Source organism: Gobius niger, assembly GCF_951799975.1.
Source record: "Gobius niger genome assembly, chromosome: 2".
In the NCBI taxonomy this organism is placed as follows: domain Eukaryota; kingdom Metazoa; phylum Chordata; class Actinopteri; order Gobiiformes; family Gobiidae; genus Gobius; species Gobius niger.
Window position 1 is genome coordinate 42,451,891 of NC_136853.1, and position 23,398 is coordinate 42,475,288.

A 23,398-nucleotide genomic window follows, 5' to 3' on the forward strand; every position below is an offset into this window, starting at 1 on the left:
TTACCAAACTCAATGAACCGCACCACCAGTCCCCAGACATCAATGTGTGTGAACAATACGCGTGTTAATCACCAGTGAACAGGGCTCAATCCTCTAAATCCTCCTCCACCTGATCTGCCCGTCCACTCGGAAACATCCAATTACTGATGACATAACCTGTCTGTCTGTGTGTGTGTGTCTGTCCTCTGGTGCTCCGGTCAGTGGGCCGAAGGCCAGGGAGAGTTCTGCCCCGCTGACCATTCACCACCGACGTTACGTTTGAACCCTGTGCTTTTCTGCTCCATCAAAGGCACTTCCAATGACTCGCTCCTTGATCGAATTGTGAGTGATTTTCTCAGAGTAATCGTTTGTTGGTTTCGCGATATAAAAAGCACAATAAGGTGTATTTACAAACGGCTGAAAGCTCCCATTGGCTGGTCTGGTCTTGAATAATCTTGCCCTACTTTGTCAACGCCATCCCAATGGTCCCAAAATGTCACTTCAGTGGTCACTCCATTTATCTTGACCCAAAAGTGAAAATGGGACAAGGGTATATCAGAAAAGAAGTGACCTTAAAATCTCCTTTGCTATGGAAAATCTTTTTTTTCTTCTTATGTCAAGAAGTACCTATTTTCGGCGAGTATTGCAATTAGATGTGCAATTTATGCTTCCAAATCAAAACACAGTCCACGCCGGTGCACATTTTAAACACATCTAGGGGTGTAAAGCTGGAGAGACGACTGATTTCAATTCCACCCGTATATGTTTGTAGAGGTCTATACTTAAAAGTTATCCTACACTGCAAAAAGTAATTAACTAGATCAGTATAAACATCTCAATTTGAGCACAATAATCCAAATTTTAGTTGTTTTGACTAGTTAAGAAGTTGTTGGGCATTTGTCCTGGATTATTTCACTTGTTCTGAGATGTTTCTGACTCGTTTCGATACATTTCGTCCTTATTTCATGTCATTTTCTTTGCCAATGGGATAAGAAAATTGGTCTTATCTCATTGGCAATTTTACTTTCTTATTTCAAGCGAGATTTACCTTAGAACTGGTCTGAAATGTCCTCAAACAAGCAAAGTAAACTGAGTCCGATCAGGAAAAAGGTCTAAATGAGTGAAAACCGCTCAAAACAAGATACATTTCCTCAATTCAAGTCATTTAAGCCAATGCTTGATATTTACTTTTTGTAGTGTAGGGTCAAATAGAATAAGACAGGATATTTAGCTGTTTGCTGATGAGTGTGTAGCATGACCTTTAAGGGACTATACAGAGTTTAAAAATATTAAAACCAAGTGTTTTCCTCCCCCTACATGCTCCGGCCATGTCCTAATGTGTAGAATGAGCCCAGACCTGTTCACCACAACTGCCTCTAAAACCCTGCACTGTCACTCAAAAAGTTGTTACTCTGGGTCCGAAGTGCCGTCATGCACAAGCTTAATATAGAAGCTGTAGTTACGCATAAGACCTGAGGCGGCAGTAGTGAGCATAAAATGACAAAACTTGCATCTAGCCCCTTTAACAATCTTAGTCTCTCACCACCCTTATTATACCGTTTCAGCAACACCCTCATGCGCCTCATCTCCACCACAGCAGCAGAAAAATCATCCGCCTCATCCTTGCCATCTTCTTCTCTTCACCACCACCTCATTTGAACAGCACATTCATACAGAGGCAAGGTGTTCAATACACAATAACATGCACCGAGCAGCTGATGTCGGTGATCTTTTTCATTAACTCATTGTATGATTTAATTGACGCCTATATTTCCCCACAACCAGAGGTAGGTAGTACTCAAGGCCGTGGGAACCCAGGGTGCTGAGGGCGTTGCAGCACCCACTGGTGGATAGTTTGTGAACTGCAGGCAATATCAACCCCTTAACTCCCACCTGAACCGAGCACATTTTCTCCAGCTTTACCCCAATCCAAAAGCTTCTGGAAAAAAGGTGTGAAAATAGCAACAAAACTGAGACGAAAACAAGGATGAAAATGTGAAAAAAAGTGAGAAAACATTGACGAAAAAGTGACAAAAAATTTACCAAAATGTGAGAAAAATTTGACGAAAAATTGAGGAAAAAATGGATGAAAAAGTGATAAGAATTTGACAAAAAAATGCGAATAATTTGACGAAAAAGTGACAAAAAAGTCACGAAAATTTGACAAAAATGAGATGACTGCCCAACAAAAAAAGTGATGAAAAAAAATCGGATGTGAAGACATACAATTTAGTTTTGTATGTCTTAGCTTTCAAATGAGGCGTTACACTGGCCTACAGGATTTGGGTAAAGCTGAACTGGAGAAAATGCTCTCGGTTCAGGCGGGAGTTAAGAGGTTAATAAATAGGATTTATGCACAGAAAAAGTATTTTGGGGGTAAATTTTGTCCCTCAACACCCCCTAACTAAAATATCTTCCCACGGCTCTGGTAGTGCTCAGCTAATTCTACTCAAGTACATGTACTACTCAAGTACATGTACTGTGAGTAACTCTTTGAAGAAATGTCACTTCTTGGAGTACTTTTATCATACAGTACTTCTTACTTCTACTTGATTAAATGAATGAAACTTGATTCTTCATGAATGAAATGAAGCATCTGTTCTTACTTGGGTAAAAACTATTTCCTTTTGACATATAAAGTGGATGTAGTTCATCGCATGCTCCTTGCTCCTTTACAATGATTTGTTCTGCTCTATTTTTGGCCTTTCCTCGGAATTTTCTTGATTTCTACATGATTTTAAATTTTGTTAAATTTATGGCATCATTGACAATGAATCGCTCAAACAATTACTTAGTACTCACAGTATAGTCAAGCAACATTTTCTCTGAGCACTTTTTTTTTTACATCAGAATCAGAATTGTTTTTATTTGTCTGGTTCAACCGTGCAACATGAAACATAAAATATAAGCTTGGGAGATGAACAAAACTATAAAATCTTTAAACTTTAAAACTATAAGTGCATGCATAAAGTAGATTTAAAGAAAATACGATAAAGACGACGACAATTTAACACAGCGTGAATGCATTTACAGAACGTGCACCACACAGTACACGAGAGCACCTTTTGGGTCACCACCTTTTACTTCTACTTGAGTAAAAGTATTTGAAAGCAACATTACTCTCGCTTGAGTAAACATTTTGGCTACTCTACCCGCCTCTGCCCATAACAGCTTGACCGTGCACTAGACCTCGTTTGGGAAACACGGGAGTCACTTCTCTCTTCCATAATTTCTTGACGGAAAGCAGATAAACATGCACGCTTGTTGCCTTCGGTCCTGATTACACAAAGACGCTGACCAGACCCCAGCTGAGGAAGCACTTGACATTCTTTCACACTTTATGTACAACCGCTGGAGCTATGTAAACTTCCACTCCATGTTTAATCTATGGACATGATAAAGGCCAGATTGGGGATTTATAAGGAGAGGCTGCAGGGCTGATTCGCTGTCCCCCGTGAAAAGCATGTACTTTTGAGCGCTGGTGCTGGTTTATGTAACTATAGAACAGTACTCTTATATTTCTGTCTTAGCTCTTCATGTACGCAGTAAATTTCCTGCTTGACAAGTCATAATTTATATTCCCTCAAATAATTCAGAGTTAGTTTGCGATATTGTTTTTTTTATGTTGGCCTGGTTGTTTATTTAATTTCATAGCTTTATCAGTGTTCGACCACAGACTCGATCAAAAGGCATTACTGAAGGCGTATAGATTTCTTGCATGACATTCACCGGAGTGTGGGCTTGCATTTTTTTTTTTTTTTTAATGAATTTGTTTACTGAGGAAACACATTAATGATAAACATTAAAAACATTTTTTACAAAGTATTCCTCGTAACTTTTTTGTTTTTCCCCCCAACAATAGGCCTACAATGAACAAAAATCAAGTAAATTTGACTTGAAAGGCCAATACACATAACATATATGTATCAAATAAACACAAAAATCAAAATAAACTCACACACTCACCAAACACACACAGGGAAAGGGGGGGGGGGGGGGGGGGGATTATTAATCTGAAGGCAAGGTTTGAAGAGATTTACAATAATCAATAAAAGGACCCCATTTATGTTCAAATTTTTCCTCGTTTCCTTTCATTGCAAGATTTATTTTCTCCATTTTGAGAAATGATAAAACATCATGAAACCACTGGGATATTAAAGGTGCTTTAGCTGATTTCCAAAAAAGCAACATTTTTCGTCTTGCAATTAGTGATGTAAAAGCCAATATTTTGGAGTGCACAGGGTTTGTTAAAACGGAATTCACTGGAATACCGAATATAGCCAAGTAAGGATTCAAATCCAGTTTAATTTTAAGGGCTTTAGATAAAATAATAATATATTGGTTCCAGAAATTGTGAAGCGTTGGGCATGAAAAGAACATGTGGCTCAGGTCGCATGGGCTTGTATGACATCTTTCACACTCATCTATTATCTCTGGGTAGATTTTTGACAGGCGCGACTTAGAGTAATGAACTCTGTATAATACTTTAAATTGAATAAGTTGTAACCTCGCCGATGGTGTACTAGATCGAATAGTTGATAGTGCCTTTTCCCATTGCTGATCTGAAATGGTTATTCCTAGTTCACGTTCCCAAGATGTTTTAACTTTATATGATGTGTACGTATCCAAGTCCATAAGTTGTTTATATATAACAGATATAATTGACTTCTTATTGGATTTAAGAAATAAGAATTCTTCCCATGGTTGGGTATTTGGAAGAGAAGGGTAAGATGAAAAAATTGAAGATATACAGTGTCGTATCTGAAAATAACGAAACAAATGAGTCGCAGGAAGCTTGTTCTCAGAGGACAAATCAGAAAAGCTTCGAAAAGTGCCATCTTTAAATAGATCCTTAAAAGTTCTAACACCACAGTTATTCCATAATACATAGGTAGCATCAGCAAAACCAGGAGGAAATAAATGATTTTTCACAATGGGCATTGTTATTGACGCAGAAGCAAATTTAAAATGGTTTCTATACTGTGACCAGTGTGGGCTTGCATTTTGAGAGCAGAGGGGAGAGACGGGAGGGCTGTTCTCCGGGTGAGAGGGGTTGAAGCGTGGGAAGAGACAGTCAGTAAACTGAACGGGACTCAAACCCGCGGCGCCGAGGACAGAACAGTGTTCCACCGCATGTGCACCAGACTATTATTATAACATAGTTAAACGCTAAGGAAAGGTTGAGTTTGCTTATAGGCCCTTTGATATTAACTGATAGTAGCAGTCCATGGGGTGTACCGGCTCATGACCAAAGAATGTTTTCCTTGACTCATTCCAGGAAAACCAGTTTAATGCAAAATGAATGAACAGCCGATATAGCTCGAGTGGAGGCACTACAGTAGCGCGCAGAAAAAAAAGATTAGAATCATGAGCAGGGGCGGACTGGGACTGAAAAACAGCCCTGGACTCTGACCAGCCTGGCCCAAATTAGCGTAATTGTGCACTTCCACAAATACATATTTTAACCTCTTCCCCAGTTCGGCTTTTTATTATGATTTTTTTGATCGGCATCATCAGCAAAAAGAACTGGGAAGGTGGTCGTAGAAACAGAAGCCAAAACATTAATATAAATAATGAATAATAATGGTCCCAAAATTGAACCTTGTGGCACACCATACTCCACGGAATTCCTTTTAGATTCATGTTTTTTTATACTGGGCTTTACCCAAATCTAAAAGCTTCTCGACAGGAGAGCAACAATGTGGCGCCTCATTTGAAAGCTAAGACCTACAAAAGTGATGGAAACTTTTCGTCACGTCACCCGGTTTTTGTCATATTTTTGTTGTTTTTTTTTTACAATTTTTTCTATAATTTTTTTGTCCGTGTTTTTCTCATGTTTTTCTTGACTTTTCATCCTCTTTTTCTCGCTATTATTACTTTTTAGCTTTTAGATTTGGGTAAAGCTCGGTTGAGGCGGGACCGGTGGCCCTAGAGCCAGTGACCCTTCTGTGCTGTGGACGTATGGCCAGTTCGCCCCTGATCATGACTATTCTAGGTCTGAAAAAATGAGGAGGAAAATCTAGCTGGGATTACAGTTCGGAATACTACAGTCATTTTTTTTAAATCTAGATTTTTATTTGATTACAGCTGTGGCATTGTTTCAATAAGCTTCTAATGTCAAAAGATTCTGTGCTCATTTTTCACCAAGACCTTGCATAGATGATGGGAGAGTGTGACCACAGCGCCAAGCCTTCTCCAGCACATCCCAAAGACTCTCATTGATGAATCCTACCATTATCTTGGGATATGCCTGTGCCATCAGGGAAGAAGAAAGCCATTGATTGAATAAGCTGGTCATTCAGGATGTTCAGCTGGAAAAGGAACAGGCCACCGTTTTTCCACACTGAGATATGTTCTTGCCTGAGGTTAGACGAGTTGAAACGTACCTGTCTGGTCTTTGTGCGTGTCCTCAGTCACGCAAAACGACCAAAGATGTTGTTAGCATTTAGCCTCTCCCAGTATATTCCTATAGCTCCAAACCGGGGTGAAGTTGGAAGCTACCATGCTTTTTCACGGGGCACACACAAAGACCAGACAGGTACGCATCAACTCGTCTAAGCTCAGGTAAGAACATATCTCAGTATGGAAGAACTCAGTGCCCTCAGTCACACAAAAAGACCTAAGATGTTGTTAGCATTTGGCCTCTCCCAGTATATTCCTATGGCTCCAAATGGCAATCAGAATAACCATTTGGATATTCAATGCTACACATTTTTTACGTGACGGTACAGAATCAACGACTCTGAAGTGACAGTGGAGTTAACGCATGCCCTTATTTGACCATTTCCTCCTCCGCCGCCGCTTGTTATTGCAGTGCATGTACAGCCCCAGAATGCGAGGAATGTGGACGGCTGCAGCCTCATGCGCGTGCCGTCACACAGTATGTAATAAGTACTGCAAATGATTCACTGTTTTCACTCGCTCCCGTCGGCCTTCCTGTTTCATCACCTCATCTGGGCGTCTAAACCTGCCAGTCACACACAAATTACCTTATTAAAGCCTTATGTAGCAATGCATCCATGTCACAATTAGCTAGATTTCTGTTTCACATGTTTCATTACGTGATCCACTTTGCTGAGCGCGTCTCCTACTGGACAAAAATGCTGTTTGAATTTGTTATGTAACTTTTTAGCTCTATCTACACTGCAAAAAGTGGATTCTAAGCAAGTAAAAAATGTCTTACTTTAAGAAATAAGTTCTTATTTTTCCCCTAAAAAGTAATAATGTCTCACTGAGCAAAGCTTTCTCTTCTTGTTTTAGGAAATCAAATCCAGCCATTTCTTGTTCAGATATATATACAAGAAACATGCTATTTTTTCTTCACAAGAAAGAAAAACTTTTTGAATCTTCTTCAGCTTTAGACAAATTTTTTCTTAAGATCACAACAACTCTTTATTTAAGAACTGATTCTCACAGATAGATAATACATTCCATTCTTTAAAGTAGGCGGCAGGGTGGCACAGCGGTTAGAGCCTCAGCTTCACAGCTCAAAGGTCCTGGGTTCGATTCCCACCAGGACGGGGCCTTTCTGTGTGGAGCATGTTCTCCCCGTGTCTGCGTACGCTTCCCCTATCACTAAAAACATGTACAATAGGTGAATCCTCCAGCCAGGTGATTCTCACCATCAGCCTGGCTCCACATCACGGAGATGGGACCCCGGGCGAGGGCAATATTTACCTTAAATATTAGTATTTAATTAGAACATTTTGCTCAAAAATGTGTGTCATTTAGAACATTTTACTTAAATCAAGCAACATTTAAGTAAAATATCCCACAATTTTTCACTAAATAAGAATGTTTTCCTTAAGTTACTCCATTTTCTGAGGACATTTTGCTTAATTCTAGTTATTTATTTGCTTAAATGTAGTGTTTCTTTCTTGTTTTATGGTAAAAAAAATATTCTAGAAATAAGAATTCTTAGCAAGAAAAAAATGCTGACCCCACTGGCAGAATTTTTTTCTTAAAAGAAGACAAAATGTCTTTTTTTGAGATTTATTTTCCTTGTTTTTAGTAGGGTACTTTTTGGCGTGTATAAGTGGAGGTGCATGCTTTATAAGGTCCATAAATACTAACTCCTGTGCACTAAATTGGAATAAAAGCCTGTACTATTTTATGTTATCAAGATCCATTCCCACAGTCACCAGCAGATGGTGTTCTATTCTCATGTTTTTCACAAACGTTTAGATTTTTTATGCATCCAAGTTCAGTGTCATGGCGACTTGACTTTGACTGCAGATTTAGTGGATGGGGAGGGATGTGTGGATGTCCCGGAGCCACATGCATCACTGGACACATCAGTATTAACTTCCTACGGTAAAGGCCGGGTCATGTGAGACTCATGTGAGGCTCCTCATGCAGAGCTTTGATATGGGCTTCCAACTGGGTCCAATATTAAAACATAATGGCTGTTTTAGTCATTTAGGTTATTTCATTAACCCAGTTGTCGACTAGTCAAGCTACGATTGTTTATTAACCAATTTAGTTGTATGAATCTCCATAATATATAGCGTATCCTTTCATCAAACTCTAAAACTTTCAAAACTAATATTGATCACATTATGGTCCCGTTTTGTGTTACATGCGAAATTAGAAGTACAAATGAGAAACAACAATAAACTATGTGTCAATATTTTAAGAGGGGGTATTATGCTTTTTTCAATCACATAGCACCAGACCAACAGAAGGTTTTGTCATCATTGTAGTGTGATATATCACACTACAATGATGACAAAACCTTCTGTTGGTCTGTAATTGCAGTAAATTAGAATAACTGCCTTATATAAAATTGCGCTCTCAAAATGGCTGTAGTGAATGTCTTGAAATAGGCCTCTGTCTCTTTAAGAACCTCTGAGCCTTTCAGACACGCCCCCTCCACACGCTGTCTGTGGCATCAGTGGGGAGGGGGTTCTGCTGAGGAGCAGTGGTTGGTTACTCGGCTGGTGACGAAAGCTCGGAGGCGTCTCCAGGAGGTGGGGGCGTTCCTAGGAGGACTCAGGCAAACCTATCCCTAAAATGGCCGCCATCAGAGTTTCTACAGATTACTCAAAAATACGTGAATGTGCCAAGGCAACACTTCAGGCATGTTTTTCATGAGGGAATGACATAATAACATGATGTAAAGCTTGAAAAAGTCGATTTTGAATACCGTAAATGCTCTAATAGAGGCCGGGGCCTTTGTTTACTCGAGGGCATCCAGGACCAGGCCTTTATTGGAACCAGGCCACAATTAGAGACAGGCCTTTATTTCTATTTGAGCAAAACAGACGACCAGGAAAATGAAGAGAAACGAGATTTGTGTCCATTTACACCTAAAATATTAGGTTCATTTATTAATTAACATTTCAAACCCTCTCCCAGCGGCTGGAACATTGACGCCTTTTATTTTGTCGGAACAACAGGAAGTGTTTCGTTGCTGTTGCTGAGCTTTGACATCAATGTCACTGCAGGTTTCTGTTTCGTTTTTACCTCGGACCGGATTATTTGTTGTTATCTTGTGTAAAGGCGAGTTTAGACTGACCCGAGAGAAGCCGAGACGCTCGCGCTGATCGGAGGGGTTATTTTGAGGCGTGGGACTGACCTGCACACGGAGCAGCTGGACGTGCTTTGAAGACGCAATGGTGACTTTATTAAAACCCTGGAGGGTCACAAACATTTGTTGCTTTCCCTGTTTCTACAAATAGTCACTGGAGGTTTGAACAGTGGCTAAATCTGTGTCAGAGTTACGCTCCAATTAGCTACTCAGCCCCCTCCCCCCCTTGGCCGGGTTCCCGTTTGTTTACTTCCTGCATGTGAGTTTTCATTTACTCCAGTATGAGACAAATTCCTAACATGGGGAATATTTCTACAGCTATAGTTTCTAATAAAAGCCCCGGCCTGTTTTAGAGACCGGCTTTAATTTGCCTCTGCCAGCCACGAACCCGGCCTCTGTTAGAGACCCGGCCTCTAATGGAATACAGGCCAGTATTAGAGAATTTACGGTAATACCCCCCCTTTAAGCATTTTTAGTGAGGACAGTGCTGTGTAATATAGATCCAGGCTTTGTAGAAAATACTTTACTATGGTAGAAAAGAAATTACAATCGGCCTATTAAATCATTTAGAACCTTGAATTGTAAAGAGATGTATAGGCTACTAATTATAACTGCTTGGATTTGTGAGCAACAGTAGCCTATGTGATAACAAATCCAAATCTTGAAGTTGTGAAAGAGTGCAAACATAGCACAGTAAGTGCCAGGACACCACCACATTAGCCCCTGTCTTTATGCGATTACTGTAGTCCAATGAGGCCCATTAACCTGATTACACCTGCTCTGTTATGTAACCTTAAGTACTGGCCTTTAAACACACCGGCAGAGCTGAGTGCACTCTATACTATGGGCTAAAAGGAAAGGCTTGTACGGTTCAAATACATCTGCCTGTGTGTTTGCTGTTCTCCATATAGACGAGCCATTCGATTTCGCGTCCTCTACTGGAATGAGACGATTGGTCTATAGTCGAGCCACATGCAGGGGCGGACTGGGACTGAAAAACAGCCCTGGACTCTGACCAGCCTGGCCCAAATTAGCGTAATTGTGCACTTCCACAAATACATATTTTAACCTCTTACCACCCGCCTAGACCAAATGCATTCTGTCCTCTTTTGGCTGTGTAACACCTCATTTGAAAGCTAAGACCCACAAAACTGACCTTTTTCCTTGCGCTGTTGCTGTGTTGTGTCACCTTTCGTATGTTTTTTTTTTCTTTTTCATTTTTGTTGAATTTTTGTTGAATTTTTGTCACTTTTTGTTGAATTTTTGTTGAATTTTTGTTTAATTTTTGTCACATTTTTGTCACATTTTTTTGTTGAGTTTTTGTCACATTTTTGTTAAATTTTTGTCACATTTTTGTTGATTTTTTGTCACATTTTTGTTGAATTTTTGTCACATTTTTGTCACATTTTTGTTGAATTTTTGTCACGTTTTTGTTGAATTTTTGTCACATTTTTGTTGAGTTTTTGTCACATTTTTGTTGAATTTTTGTTGAATTTTTGTTGAATTTTTGTTGATTTTTTGTTGAATTTTTGTTGAATTTTTGTCACTTTTTGGTTGAGCTTTTTGTCACATTTTTGTTGAATTTTTGTTGATTTTTTGTTGAATTTTTGTCACATTTTTGTTGAATTTTTTATGATTTTTTCTATCATTTTTTCTAGTGTTTTTTTGTCCGTGTTTTTCCTCATGTTTTCATCCTCTTTATCTCGCTATTTTGATTCAATTTTTGTTGAATTTTTGTTGAATTTTTGTTGAGTTTTTGTTGAATTTTTGTCACATTTTTGTTGAGTTTTTGTCACATTTTTGTTGAGTTTTTGTTAAATTCTTGTCACATTTTTGTTGAATTTTTGTCACGTTTTTGTTGAATTTTTGTCACATTTTTGTCACATTTTTGTCACATTTTTGTTGAATTTTTGTCACATTTTTGTTGAATTTTTGTCACGTTTTTGTTGAATTTTTGTTGAATTTTGGTCACATTTTTGTTGAGTTTTTGTCACATTTTTGTTGATGTTTTGTTGAATTTTTGTTGATTTTTTGTTGAATTTTTGTTGAATTTTTGTTGAATTTTTGTTGAATTTTTGTTGATTTTTTGTTGAATTTTTGTCACTCTTTGGTTGAGTTTTTGTCAGATTTTTTTTGAATTTTTGTTGATTTTTTGTAGAATTTTTGTCACATTTTTGTTGAATTTTTGTTGATTTTTTCTATCATTTTTTGTTGTGTTTTTTTGTCCGTTTTTTTCCTCATGTTTTCATTCTCTTTTTCTCGCTATTTTGATGCTTTTCTTTTTAGCTTTTAGATTTGGGTAAAGCTCAGTTGAGGCGGGACTGGTGGCCCTAGAGCCAGTGGCCCTTCTGTGCTCTTCCAGAATGGACACATGGCCACAGTCCGCCCCTGGCCACATGTTGACAGTGAGCTCTGCCAGCCCCCCTCGTGCACCGTGTCCGCGAACACGTCTGCCGCCGGGAGCCGTAAACATCGCGTCTCTATGACAACTCCATAAGCGGTGTGTGTGTGGGAGCGCAAGAGAGAGAGAGCGAGAGAGACAGAGCAAAGAGAGAGAGAGAGAGAAAAGAGAGAGAGAGAGAGAAAAGAGAGAGAGAGAGACGGAGAGAGAGAAAGAGAGAAAAAAGAGAGAGAGAGAAAAGAGAGAGAGAGAGAGAGAGAGAAAAGAGAGAGGGAGAGAGAAGAGAGAGGGAGAGAGAAGAGAGAGAGACGGAGAGAGAGAAAGAGAGAAAAAAGAGAGAGAGAGAGAGAAAAGAGAGAGAGAGAGAGAGAAAAGAGAGAGAGAGGGAGAGAGAAGAGAGAGAGAGAGGGAGAGAGAAGAGAGAGAGACGGAGAGAGAGAAAGAGAGAAAAAAGAGACAGAGAGAGAGAGAGAGAGAGAGAGAGAAGAGAGAGAAAAGAGAGAGAGAGAGAGAGGAAAGAGAGAGAGAGAGAGAGAAAAGAGACGGACGCAGCTGAAGTTCCAGTGTGTCATCGCGGCACGGGCGCCCGCTGATTGGCTGCCCCTCCCTCCGCTTCCACGCGCTGCGAGGGGCGTGATGATCGTGTCGCGGGGCGCTATATGAGCGGCGCGCGCCTGAGCGGGAGCAGAGTGAAGCGCTCCGCCGCAGACACAGAGACACACACGCGCGCACGCAGAGCTGCAGCCTCTGGGACACTACCGTAACTGCGCACTCGTTCACAGCGACACGGGAAAGTTTGGAGCCATGCAGTCACTGTACCAGCACCTCGTGAGCCTGCTCTTCGTCTTCAGCAGCCTGCAGCTACAGCTCGCGGACGGCTGCTCGTGCGCACTCACGCACCCGCAAGACGCGTATTGCAACTCCGACATCGGTGAGTGAATAGATTGAACAGTCGAAGGATGAGTGTGACGTGCGAGAGCGCGGACATGCGGCGCTGCTGCCGGTCGTTACGCACGCCTGTCGATCGCACCGTGTTGAATATGATGCTGCGTAATGTGGTTTATACCCCCGATGTGATACACGCGCCTCACCGCGGATCCATGTCACTCCTGACGACGTTCTAACATTCCAGTGTGGTGGTTATACAGCTGCAGAGAGAGAGCCATGGAGCACTTGACATTGATGCAGGCGAGGCGGGCTGAACGCTGGGAGAAAACTTAGTGAGATAAATGAGTTGCATCATAATGGCAGATGGACTTTGGAACCGGTACTACAGTGTTCATTTTGACAACATGTTTTAATTTAGTTTTAGTCTTTTGACGAAAATGTAATTCGATTTCAGTCTAGTTTTGCTCGACTAAAATTGTAAGTAAATTTAGTCGACTTTGCATTGATAATAGTCATTATAATCATATTTAATCTTGTTCCTCTGCTTCATGGAGCTGCTCCACATGAACAAAGCTCAGAGCTGATCATTTGGCAGAGAATTTACATGATATGAGGCTCTTTCAGACGGTCAATAGAAGTTTGGATGATTTCAGTCTCTCCCTTTCATTTTTATTTAGTCTTATTTCAGTCGTTAGTTTAGTATAGTTTTAGTCTCATGAAAAACTTTTAATTTAGTTTTAGTCCAATTTTAGTCGTCAAAAATAACACTTTGACTAAAATTAAGACTACACTGCAAAAAGTAAATATCAAGCATTGGCTTAAATGACTTGAATTGAGGAAATGTATCTTGGTTTTCACTCATTTAGACACTTTTCCTGATCGGACCAAGTTTACTTTGCTTGTTTGAGGACATTTCAGACCAGTTCTAGGGTAAATCTCGCTTGAAATAAGAAAGTAAAATTGCCAATGAGAAAAGACCAATTTTTTTACCCCATTGGCAAAGAAAATGACCTGAAATAAGGACGAAATGTATCGAAACGAGTCAGAAACATCTCAGAACAAGTGAAATAATCTAGGACAAATGCCTAAGAACTTCTTAACTAGTCAAAACAACTCAAATTTGGATTATTGTGCTCAAATTGAGATGTTTATACTGATCTAGTTAATTTCTTTCTGCAGTGGAAATATTTTAGTTGACCAAATTAACACTGGTGCACTATAATTTCTCCAAATAGAAGTTCTTAATTCATGAGAGTATGTGGTTTAATCGTTGTAGTTGTTGTTTGTACAGTTCCAGATCATGATGTTGGATCTATTTGTGCATTTTTGTCACTGGCAGGGATTTGTCTGTGTATTTTTTTGGCATTGCATATCATTTTAAGCGTTTATCTCAGATGCTGACATACTTGTTACTTTTGCTGCCCTATTTCTCTCTGTGGTATTTGAATCCGCTGTTATAGTGCCAGACCCTGCATTCACTCGGTCAGTTTACATAGCTGGCGTAGTGCTCTCCCCCCTGCTTACATTAACTCCTTTGATAATAACAAAAGTTTACCTTCGGTCTTACTTTGGGCTCTATAGCCTGACCCGGCTTTTCGCGAACCGAGGATTATCCCGAAAGCCGAGAGGGAGACGGGGAGGGTTTTTTTACGCGGCCGGCGAGAAGTTGAAATTTAGGGCGACATTGTGAGGAACGGGAAAGTTCGAGAGATCGAGGGAGAGAGTCATGAGGCACTAAACCACAGTCAAACAATCCGGTCTCAGAGTAAACTGCACATAATAAAGCCCAGTGTGCGCTGGGGTGGAGGCGGCCAGTGTCCCTGCAAGCGGACAGCGATAAATCCATGTGCAATAACCAGCGATATAGACAAGTTGTAAAAAGATGGAGTAGCTCGTAACGCCGTTGTAATGATAATGTGGCAGATCAACGCAGAACAGTTGCTAAAGCGAGTAAAGCAGTCCCTTAAAGGTTTAATTAAACTGTAGTCGGCCACTTTTAAGCTGTTTTTGTCTATATTTTTCATCCCTGTAAGGAAATGTGTCCCAACCAGTGCTTCAGGGCGACCTGTCAGGAGCAGTGGGCGGGCTCTTGATCAGGAATACCACATTACTACACATTTTCTCCAGCTTTACCCCAATCTAAAAGCTTCTGGAAAAAAGCAACAAAACTGAGACGAAAACAAGGATGAAAATGTGAAAAAAGTGAGAAAAAAGTGAGGACAAAATGGACAAAAAAATACAATTGACAAAAAATTGACAAAAAAGTGAGAAAAATTTGACGAAAAATTGCGAAAAAATGGATGAAAAAGTGACAAAAATGGACAAAAATTTGACCAAAAATTGAGAAAAAATGGACGAAAAAGTGAGAAAAATGGACAAAAAATTGACAAAAAAGTGAGAAAGATTTGACGAAAAATGGAGAAAAAATTGACGAAAAATTGACAAAAAATTGACGAAAAAGTGACAAAAAACTGACAAAAAATGGAAAAAAAATTGACAAAAAATTGAGAAAAATTTGACGAAAAATTTAGAAAAAATGGACGAAAAAAGTCACGAAAATTTGACAAAAATGAGACGACTGCCCAACAAAAAAAGTGATGAAAAAAAAATCTGATGATGTGAGGAAAAAGACCAATTTAGTTTTGTAGGTCTTCGCTTTCAAATGAGGTGTTACACTGGCCTACAGGATTCGGGTAAAGCTGAACTGGAGAAAATGCTCTCGGTTCAGGCGGGAGTTAAGAGGTTAAGTCCTCCTCCTCCTCCAAACAAATCCAGCCTTTGTGATTTGCCAATAGCGATCATTTAAAACCGCCATTACACTTTAATTACTAGACTTTCTGCATCGTCCCATCTCGGCGCTATAATGAAAACAGTCCAGCTCACGGCGCCGCTTTAATGTCTCCCCAAAGCCAAAGTGAATCCTCAACAAATTCGCTCAGTGAGGACATGCAGTCAGAAGCGAAAGCCCAGCAGCAATTGACCGATTTGGTTGCCAAGTAGTAGCATCACGCATGAGACAATAACAAATAACGCACGAGCAAAAAAAGTTAACAGTTCGAAAGCCAGCAGCTGCTCACGTCACTCTTCAGGATTTACTATATTGCTTCCTCTTTTCACTCTCTCGTGTCTCCTCATCTTTAATCACTCCTTGTATTAACAGCCCGGCCATAACACGGTTGCATAATTACTTTTATAGCCGAGAATAAGCAACAAACGACCGCTTTATTTCTGCTTCAAACGCGTAATGGCTTTGGCATTCGCAGGTCGACACGCCGAGGGATAAATCCTACCGGTTTGGCCGTCAGCGAGGTCGTAGATTAACAACTGCCTGCTGCAATTCAAAGCTCCCCCAGTGATTGATAGGTATAATTTGAAGTCGATCTGCCGGCGCCCGATCATTGGCCCGCTCCTATTTGGTCTCATCTCCATCAGGCGAGGGGTCAGAAACATGATACTTGGGGCTCACAGGGTGAAACGTCTCTGGGCCGAGGCGCCAAATCCAAACCCAGTGACATCCCGTCGTATTTAGCGCACTTTAGGGAAATCGTGTATGTAGACGGGAGCTCTGGCTCGGATCACTCACCTGTTGACCTTCGCCTGAGCAGAGCTGACAGAGGGAGCGGTCATTATGCACGGAGGCTACGTAAACACATTAGTAGACGAGATATAAGATGGAAGTGGTTGTGTGATATTGTAAACGCAGATTTCTAGATCACTTCTTAGCTAAAAATCTAAATATGTGTTTAGATATTTGTCCTCTGCTTTAAAGGAATAGGCCACCGTTTTTACATACTGAGATATGTTCTTACCTTAGCTTTGACGAGTTCTTTAGGACCTGTCTGATCTTCCCCCGTGCCTTCAATCACGTAAACACAGCGCAGACGGCGTTAGCATTTAGCCTCTCCTGCTCTCCACTATAGCTCCAAAACTGGTCAAGATAGAAACTACAAAGCTCTTCCACGTTTTCCCTATTTAAATACGGTTACGTGAAGTGTTACACTACAAAGTATAATTACACAAAATTAAACAATGTGGATTTTCTAAGCGGATAAAAGGGGGAACTATATTGTAAGGCGTAATAATACCAGGAGTAATTTGGCATCCGCACAGTAAAGTGAAGATTACTGTGCAGTAAAGTGAAGATTACTGAACTACTCCTGGTATTATTACGCCTTACGATATAGTTCCCCCTTTTATCTGCTTAGAAAATCCACATTGTTTAATTTTGTGTAATTATACTTTGTAGTGGAACACTTCACGTAACCATATTTAAATAGGGAAAACGTGGAAGAGCTTGGTAGCTTCTATCTTGACCTGTTTTGGAGCTATAGAGGAGAGAGGGAGAGGCTAAATGCTAACGCCGTCTGCGCTGTGTTTACGTGATTGAAGACACGGGTGAAGATCAGACAGGTCCTAAAGAACTCGTCAAAGCTAAGGTAAGAACATATCTCAGTGTGTAAAACGGTGGCCTCTTCCTTTAACCAGTGCTTCAGGGTAAAATCCAAAGAGCATAGGCGACCGGAGATCCGTATCTTGATCTTGATCTAGGCTTGGGTAGGATTATGCAGTTTATGTGTTTTTGGTTTGACACAGAACTTCACACAGAAAGACCCGGACCAGGCCTTGAAATCGAACCCGGAACCTTCTTCCTTAGAGTCCAAAGTGCAGAGCGTGGCGCTCCATTAGGGAGGCATTCAGAGTGCATTTATAGCCCTGGTGGTAAAGTTAATGCATAATCTGCGCGTCACTGTGGTGAGCAAGGTCTTGAGTTTGATTGCCGGAGCTTGTGGAGCATTTTCTCACTCGCTCTGGTCAGTGCTTTCCCATAATATTGTGAAACCAGGGCTGCCCGAATACAGGAAAAAGAATAATCATGTCTTAACATTCAAATAAAAAATAAAAAGCCTTTTTATACAAAACAAAACCAAATACATTGTGTATCTTCACGAAATTTGAGAGAACGGCTCCCAAACTGTCTGTCCAGGTAAAATGCAAAAACCAAGGCACTGTCCGTTAAAAGCTTTTATTATATTGAACTAAAATACACACCAACGCCTTTGAGCGTACATGGCCTTCATCAGCATGCAGGTACAGAATGCAAAGTATATGTTATTTGACCAGTAAAAGTGTGATCACTTTTGTAAACAAACACGTCCTGCAATAGACTGAGTGCTTTGTTGTTTGTTTGTTTGTTTGTGTACTTTATTGCCCCCGTAGGGAAATTTGTCCTCTGCATTTGATCCAGTGCCGCGCCCAGGGACCCATCTCCATGATGTGGAGCCAGGCTGCTGGTCAGAATCACCTGGCTGGAGGATTCACCTATTGCACATGTTTCAGTTCATTTGTACAGAGACAAAACAGCAACAGAGTCACCAGAGGCTCCATCAATAATAACTGCATAGTTCCTCACCGCAAGACTTCATTTGGTCAGTCTGCCTTTACATATGAACGTGCAAAGTGATGGAGCTCATTACCCACTGAACTCAAAACCATGACTGAGTTTAAAATGTTCCCCTCTCGAGTTAAGTCTTGGCTGAAATCGAAACAGAATTGTACCAATTTGTAAATTTGTAAATAGCACTGAGTTTGTGTGTGTAAGTTGAGTTGAAAATTAGCACTAGCTGTAAACTCTTTTTGCAAGCTTGTTTTGTACTATGTTGACTCGCAACGTCCCTGTCAAAATATAAATCAATCAATAAAATAAATGTTTTCAGTGGTAGGGGAAACCTACACGGGGAGAACATGCCAACTCCACACAGAAAGGCGCCGTCCAGGTGGGAATCGAACCCGGGACATTCTAGCTGTGAAGCGGAGGCACTAACCACTGCGCTACAATGCCGCACCGCCCATGCTTGCTTTGAGAGGGGGGTGGAGTGGGGGAGCTTCTGTGGGTGCACATTCTACATAATGCAATGAAAGTGGTATCTATCATCCTCTCTCGATTATGCCAGGCTTAAAGGAACAGGCCACCGTTTTTACATACTGAGATATGTTCTTACCTTAGCTTTGACGAGTTCTTTAGGACCTGCCTGATCTTCCCCCGTGCCTTCAATCACGTAAACACAGCGCAGACGGCGTTAGCATTTAGCCTCTCCCTCTCTCCACTATAGCTCCAAAACAGGTCAAGATAGAAGTTACCAAGCTCTTCCACGTTTTCCCTATTTAAATACGGCTACGTGAAGTGTTCCACTACAAAGTATATTTACACAAAATTAAACAATGTGGATTTTCTAAGCTGATAAAAGCTGATTCTTCTTCTTCTGAGACACTGAACAGTGAAGAGGCACCAAGAGCCCCCACACCTGCAGCACGGAGGAGGCGTCACAAGAGGAGCTACAGTTAACAACAAAAGGGACCAACGAGGAGATGGTGATAGACTGTGGAGGGAGCTGTGCAGGAGGAAGAGGAAGGACGAGGTGGAGCTGACCAGTGCAGGACACCACGCTCTGAGACGGGGACAAGCCCAGGAGGCGGTGCACCGTTTCAGATGATCAGAGGAGACAGAGGGCAGCTACAGTTTCTCCATCCTCCAAGGTCATGCGGGTGGAGTGGCTGAAGGACAACGAGATCATCGACCCGGCCGAGGACAGGAACTTCTACATCACTGTGGACACAACCTGATCATCAAGCAGGCGCGTCTGTCCCACACGGCCAACTACACCTGTGTGGCCAAGAACATCGTGGCCAAGCGCAAGAGCTCCACCGCCGTGGTCATCGTCTACGGATTTCCCATCAACCAGTGCTCCTCCTGTGACCAAAACAGTGAAGATGGCGGCCGCGACACAACCATCTTTCACCAAAGAAAAAAAAAAAGAGTGGTGCGCACTGAATGGGTGCTGCTGCCGGATGCTCTCTCATCGAATGCAATTTCTCCATCTGTGAGATCAATAAAGTACCATCTTATCTTATCTTAAAAGGGGGAACTATATTGTAAGGCGTAATAATACCAGGAGTAATTCGAAATCCGAGCAGTAATCTTCACTTTACTGCGCAGTAATCTTCACTTTATTGTGCGGATGCCAAACTACTCCTGGTATTATTACGCCTTACAATATAGTTCCCCCTTTTATCAGCTTAGAAAATCCACATTGTTTAATTTTGTGTAATTATACTTTGTAGTATTTTTTGTGTATCTTGACCTGTTTTGGAGCTATAGAGGAGAGAGGGAGAGGCTAAATGCTAACGCCGTCTGCGCTGTGTTTCCGTGATTGAAGGCACGGGGGAAGACCAGAGAGGTCCTATAGAACTCAAAGCTAAGGTAAGAACATATCTCAGTATGTAAAACCGGTGGCCTATTCCTTTAATCGGTTGGTGCAAGTATCATAATCGTAATAGAAATTCGATTAATCAAGGTATCGACTCGGGAATCACTTGACTCTGTTGCATTTGCATAGACTCAACACGACTTCCACTCCCTGCCCAGTGCCCCAACCTCACCCGCCGATCCCCAAACCTCGTGCATCATGGAACTCCCAGTTGACCGCTGCCTCTTCATTTGCCGCCACCGGCCTGGCTGTCCCCCTCTCCGCCTGGCAGCCCCGGCTTCAGTTTCAGTGTTTATTTTTGAGCGTGGCACGGCGTCTTCCTGTGAATTCCTCTTCCTCCTCCCCCCCCCACCCCCTCCGCTTGGACCGCTCCGTGCATACTAACAAAATCACCGTCACACGCTTACATAAATGAGTAACCCTATTCCGATCATGCCCCGCAGTCGCCGCGTTTTGCATTTTTGGCTCGGGCGAACTGTTTAGCTAGATTACACGCTCACCTTAAGATCGGGCCACGCAGGCTCCCGTAATCCCCCGCTTTAGGCACTTTTGCTGTTGCTTTTTTTTTTTTTTTTTGCCGGTGCCTCCCCCTCCGTAAAATGTATGTCAGATGCTTCATTGGAGATAAATCCTTGTGCGTCACACTTCTGGCCGGTGATGAACAACACCAGGGCCATGCTAACGGTTATTTCAATGTAAATAACTGCACCATGTGACCCACTTTAACGGCCCCTATTTGTGCCAATACTGGTGGACATGCTGGGCTGTTTGTGCCAAAAAGATTAAACCTAGCTGATCAATTTTAGTAAGCTCCCGGTGTTACAAATTAGATAAAAGATTGCTTCACAAAGGCTGCTGGAAACGCTGTGTGCAACAAGTCCTCCCTGACACAAAAACACAGTATTCTAGTAACTTTCTGTCCGATTGCATCATGGCTCATGTTTCTTGTTTGGCTTTCGTGCTTTGTGATTGGTTGATAAAGTTGATGTGTGGTTTCAGGGATACAGCTTACTGCAAGAGACACAACATGGGGAAATACGTATTTTGAATGTGTTGAGATGTGCCCAAAGCAATAGTGTTCATATATCCTAGTAATTCTAATGAGTTTAGCCCTCTTTACAAAAGCCCTGGGAAAGAAGTCCTGTGGTAAATTATGCCAAAAAGCAAGTCGTTTCACATGGCTGTGTCAACAAACATTCAGAAAACTCAAGTACTCAAGTACACGAAGTCAGGATAAACGATCGGGAAAAGGTCAGATCAGGCAAGAAGTCTTGGTAACACTTTACATTACGGGCCGGTAAGTCCGTGGTACTTATAGTGGTAATTACTAGTAATGACAGTAGTACTTACAGTGATGATTACAGTGGTACTTATTGGTACTTATAGTGGTAATTACAGTGGTAAGTACTAGTATTTACAGTGGTAATTCTGGGTTATTATTGTGGTACTAAAAGTCATAATTACTAGTAATTAGGGTAAGGGGTTAGGGAGACACAGAGTTACCACTGTATCTCTCATTACTAAGAGATACAAGGGCAACTCTTAGTAATGAAGGTCAAACTTCTATTTACTTTTAAATGAAATGAAAGTTTCTAGTAGTTACAGTGATAGATCTATGGTACTTATTGGTAATTCAATGATACTACAGCAGCAATTCATAGGTAGTAAATGTGGTACTTCTACATACAGAAGTAATGTCTAGGATTGTGTGACTATAAAACAACATAAAACAGCATTAGGGAAAACAAGAAGTACAACCTTCATTACTAAGAGTTACCACTGTTTCTAGAAGTACATACCTCTCACTATAGTATCCTTTAAGTACCACAATAAGTACCTAGAAGTACCACTGTAATCACCACCATAAGTAACATTGTAAGTACCACTGTAAGTAATACTACAAGTACCACTGTAAGTACCTAGAATTGCCACTGTAATTACCACCATAAGTACCACCGTAAGTACCACTGTAATTACCACTGTAAGTACCAAGGACTTACCGGCCCGTAATGTAAAGTGTTACCAAAGTCTTTAATCGAAGAACCATTTCCAACTCTGATTAAAGGTGCATTCTGCAACTTTTTATGCAGTTCACTTCACTTTGTTGTGTTTCTGGTAGGTTTTCACTGCTGACGAAACCATCTCCATCGTTACTCATACATCCCATCCAGAAAACCTACCAGAGACACTAAAGAACAATACTTTTGTTAAGTGTGACGTCACAACTTCCGCTTCTGTGTCCAAGCAGCTCGGCAAATATGTGAGAAAAAAACATAAAAAACTCTTAAAAACAACCATCAATACTTCTGCAACTCAGCGGAGAGTTACTGAACCTACTTATTTCTCAGACTCATGAGCCAAAAATGCTGCACCTACTGCTAAAAAAGTATTATTTACTAAAGTCACTACTTCCAGGATTAGCGTAGCTGCTGCGCCGTTAGCATTTATCTCCGCTAACCTGGATGTACCGATTTTGGTAAATATTACTTTTATAGCAGTAGGTGCAGCATTTTTGGCTAATGGGCCTGATAAATAAGTATGTTCAGTAACTCTATGTTGAGTTTCAGAAATATTGATTGTGGTGTTAAAGAGTTTTTTGTAGTTTCTCGCACATGTCGGGACCCGGAAGTAGAACTGTGACGTCACCACTTAACAATCATACTGACTCTGTGCATAACTTGAAATCATGACAACGCCGCCCAAGAAGTGACTTCCTGTTTCGATCCAGCACGCCAAAATAAAAGCACACAGCTCGTCTCATTGATTAGTTCAGCAGGTACTTGCAACATTACAAGAATATAATTAAAAACACACATTTTAAGTGTTTTGTCTGTTAATAGTTAGGCAGAAAGAAAGTTGAACTAATGAGTAAGATGGTAATTTTGGCACGCTGGTTCGAAACAGGAAGTCACTTCTTGGGCGGCGTTGTTATGATTTGAAATTATGCAGTTAAGTTATGAGTCAATTGATCCTCACGTGCACTATTATCAACTTTTTTTTCCCACGTAAAAAATGACACAATGCACTTTTTAAGCATCTTTGGTTCAAAAGTTTGGAAGACTAGACTAGACTAAACGTAATACAACGCCTCAACGTGAACTGCTGGACCAGGACTGATGTTTTGTTATCGCAAAACTCCACATTTTCAACACATAAGACGCATTTAGAACACATTCAGTCAGTCAGTTCTCATTTACACACCTTTTAATACTGGTGTAGTGCTCACATTTGTATCCGTTGCACGTTGTGGCTACGCTAGTTCCTCCGACCTGAAGTTGTGAGCGTCAGTACTTCCTGTCCCTATTCATTTCCATCAAGATTGGCTATGACTCACTC

The 23,398-nt window shown here is 41.0% G+C and overlaps 2 protein-coding genes across 3 annotated transcripts in view; one reads left to right on the forward strand and one right to left on the reverse strand.

Moving 5' to 3' along the window:
* Nucleotides 1–23,398, reverse strand: part of syn3 (synapsin III) — a 190,818-nt gene that overhangs the window by 52,917 nt on the left and 114,503 nt on the right. The window lies entirely within an intron of this gene.
* The window catches only part of LOC306960175 (metalloproteinase inhibitor 3), a 33,502-nt gene continuing 22,579 nt past the window's right edge, over nucleotides 12,476–23,398 (forward strand). Inside the window, exon 1 of the mRNA XM_079552537.1 lies at nucleotides 12,476–12,840. Within this exon, the coding sequence (XP_079408663.1) occupies nucleotides 12,714–12,840 (127 nt within the window). The 5' untranslated portion in view covers nucleotides 12,476–12,713. The remainder of the gene's footprint in view (nucleotides 12,841–23,398) is intronic.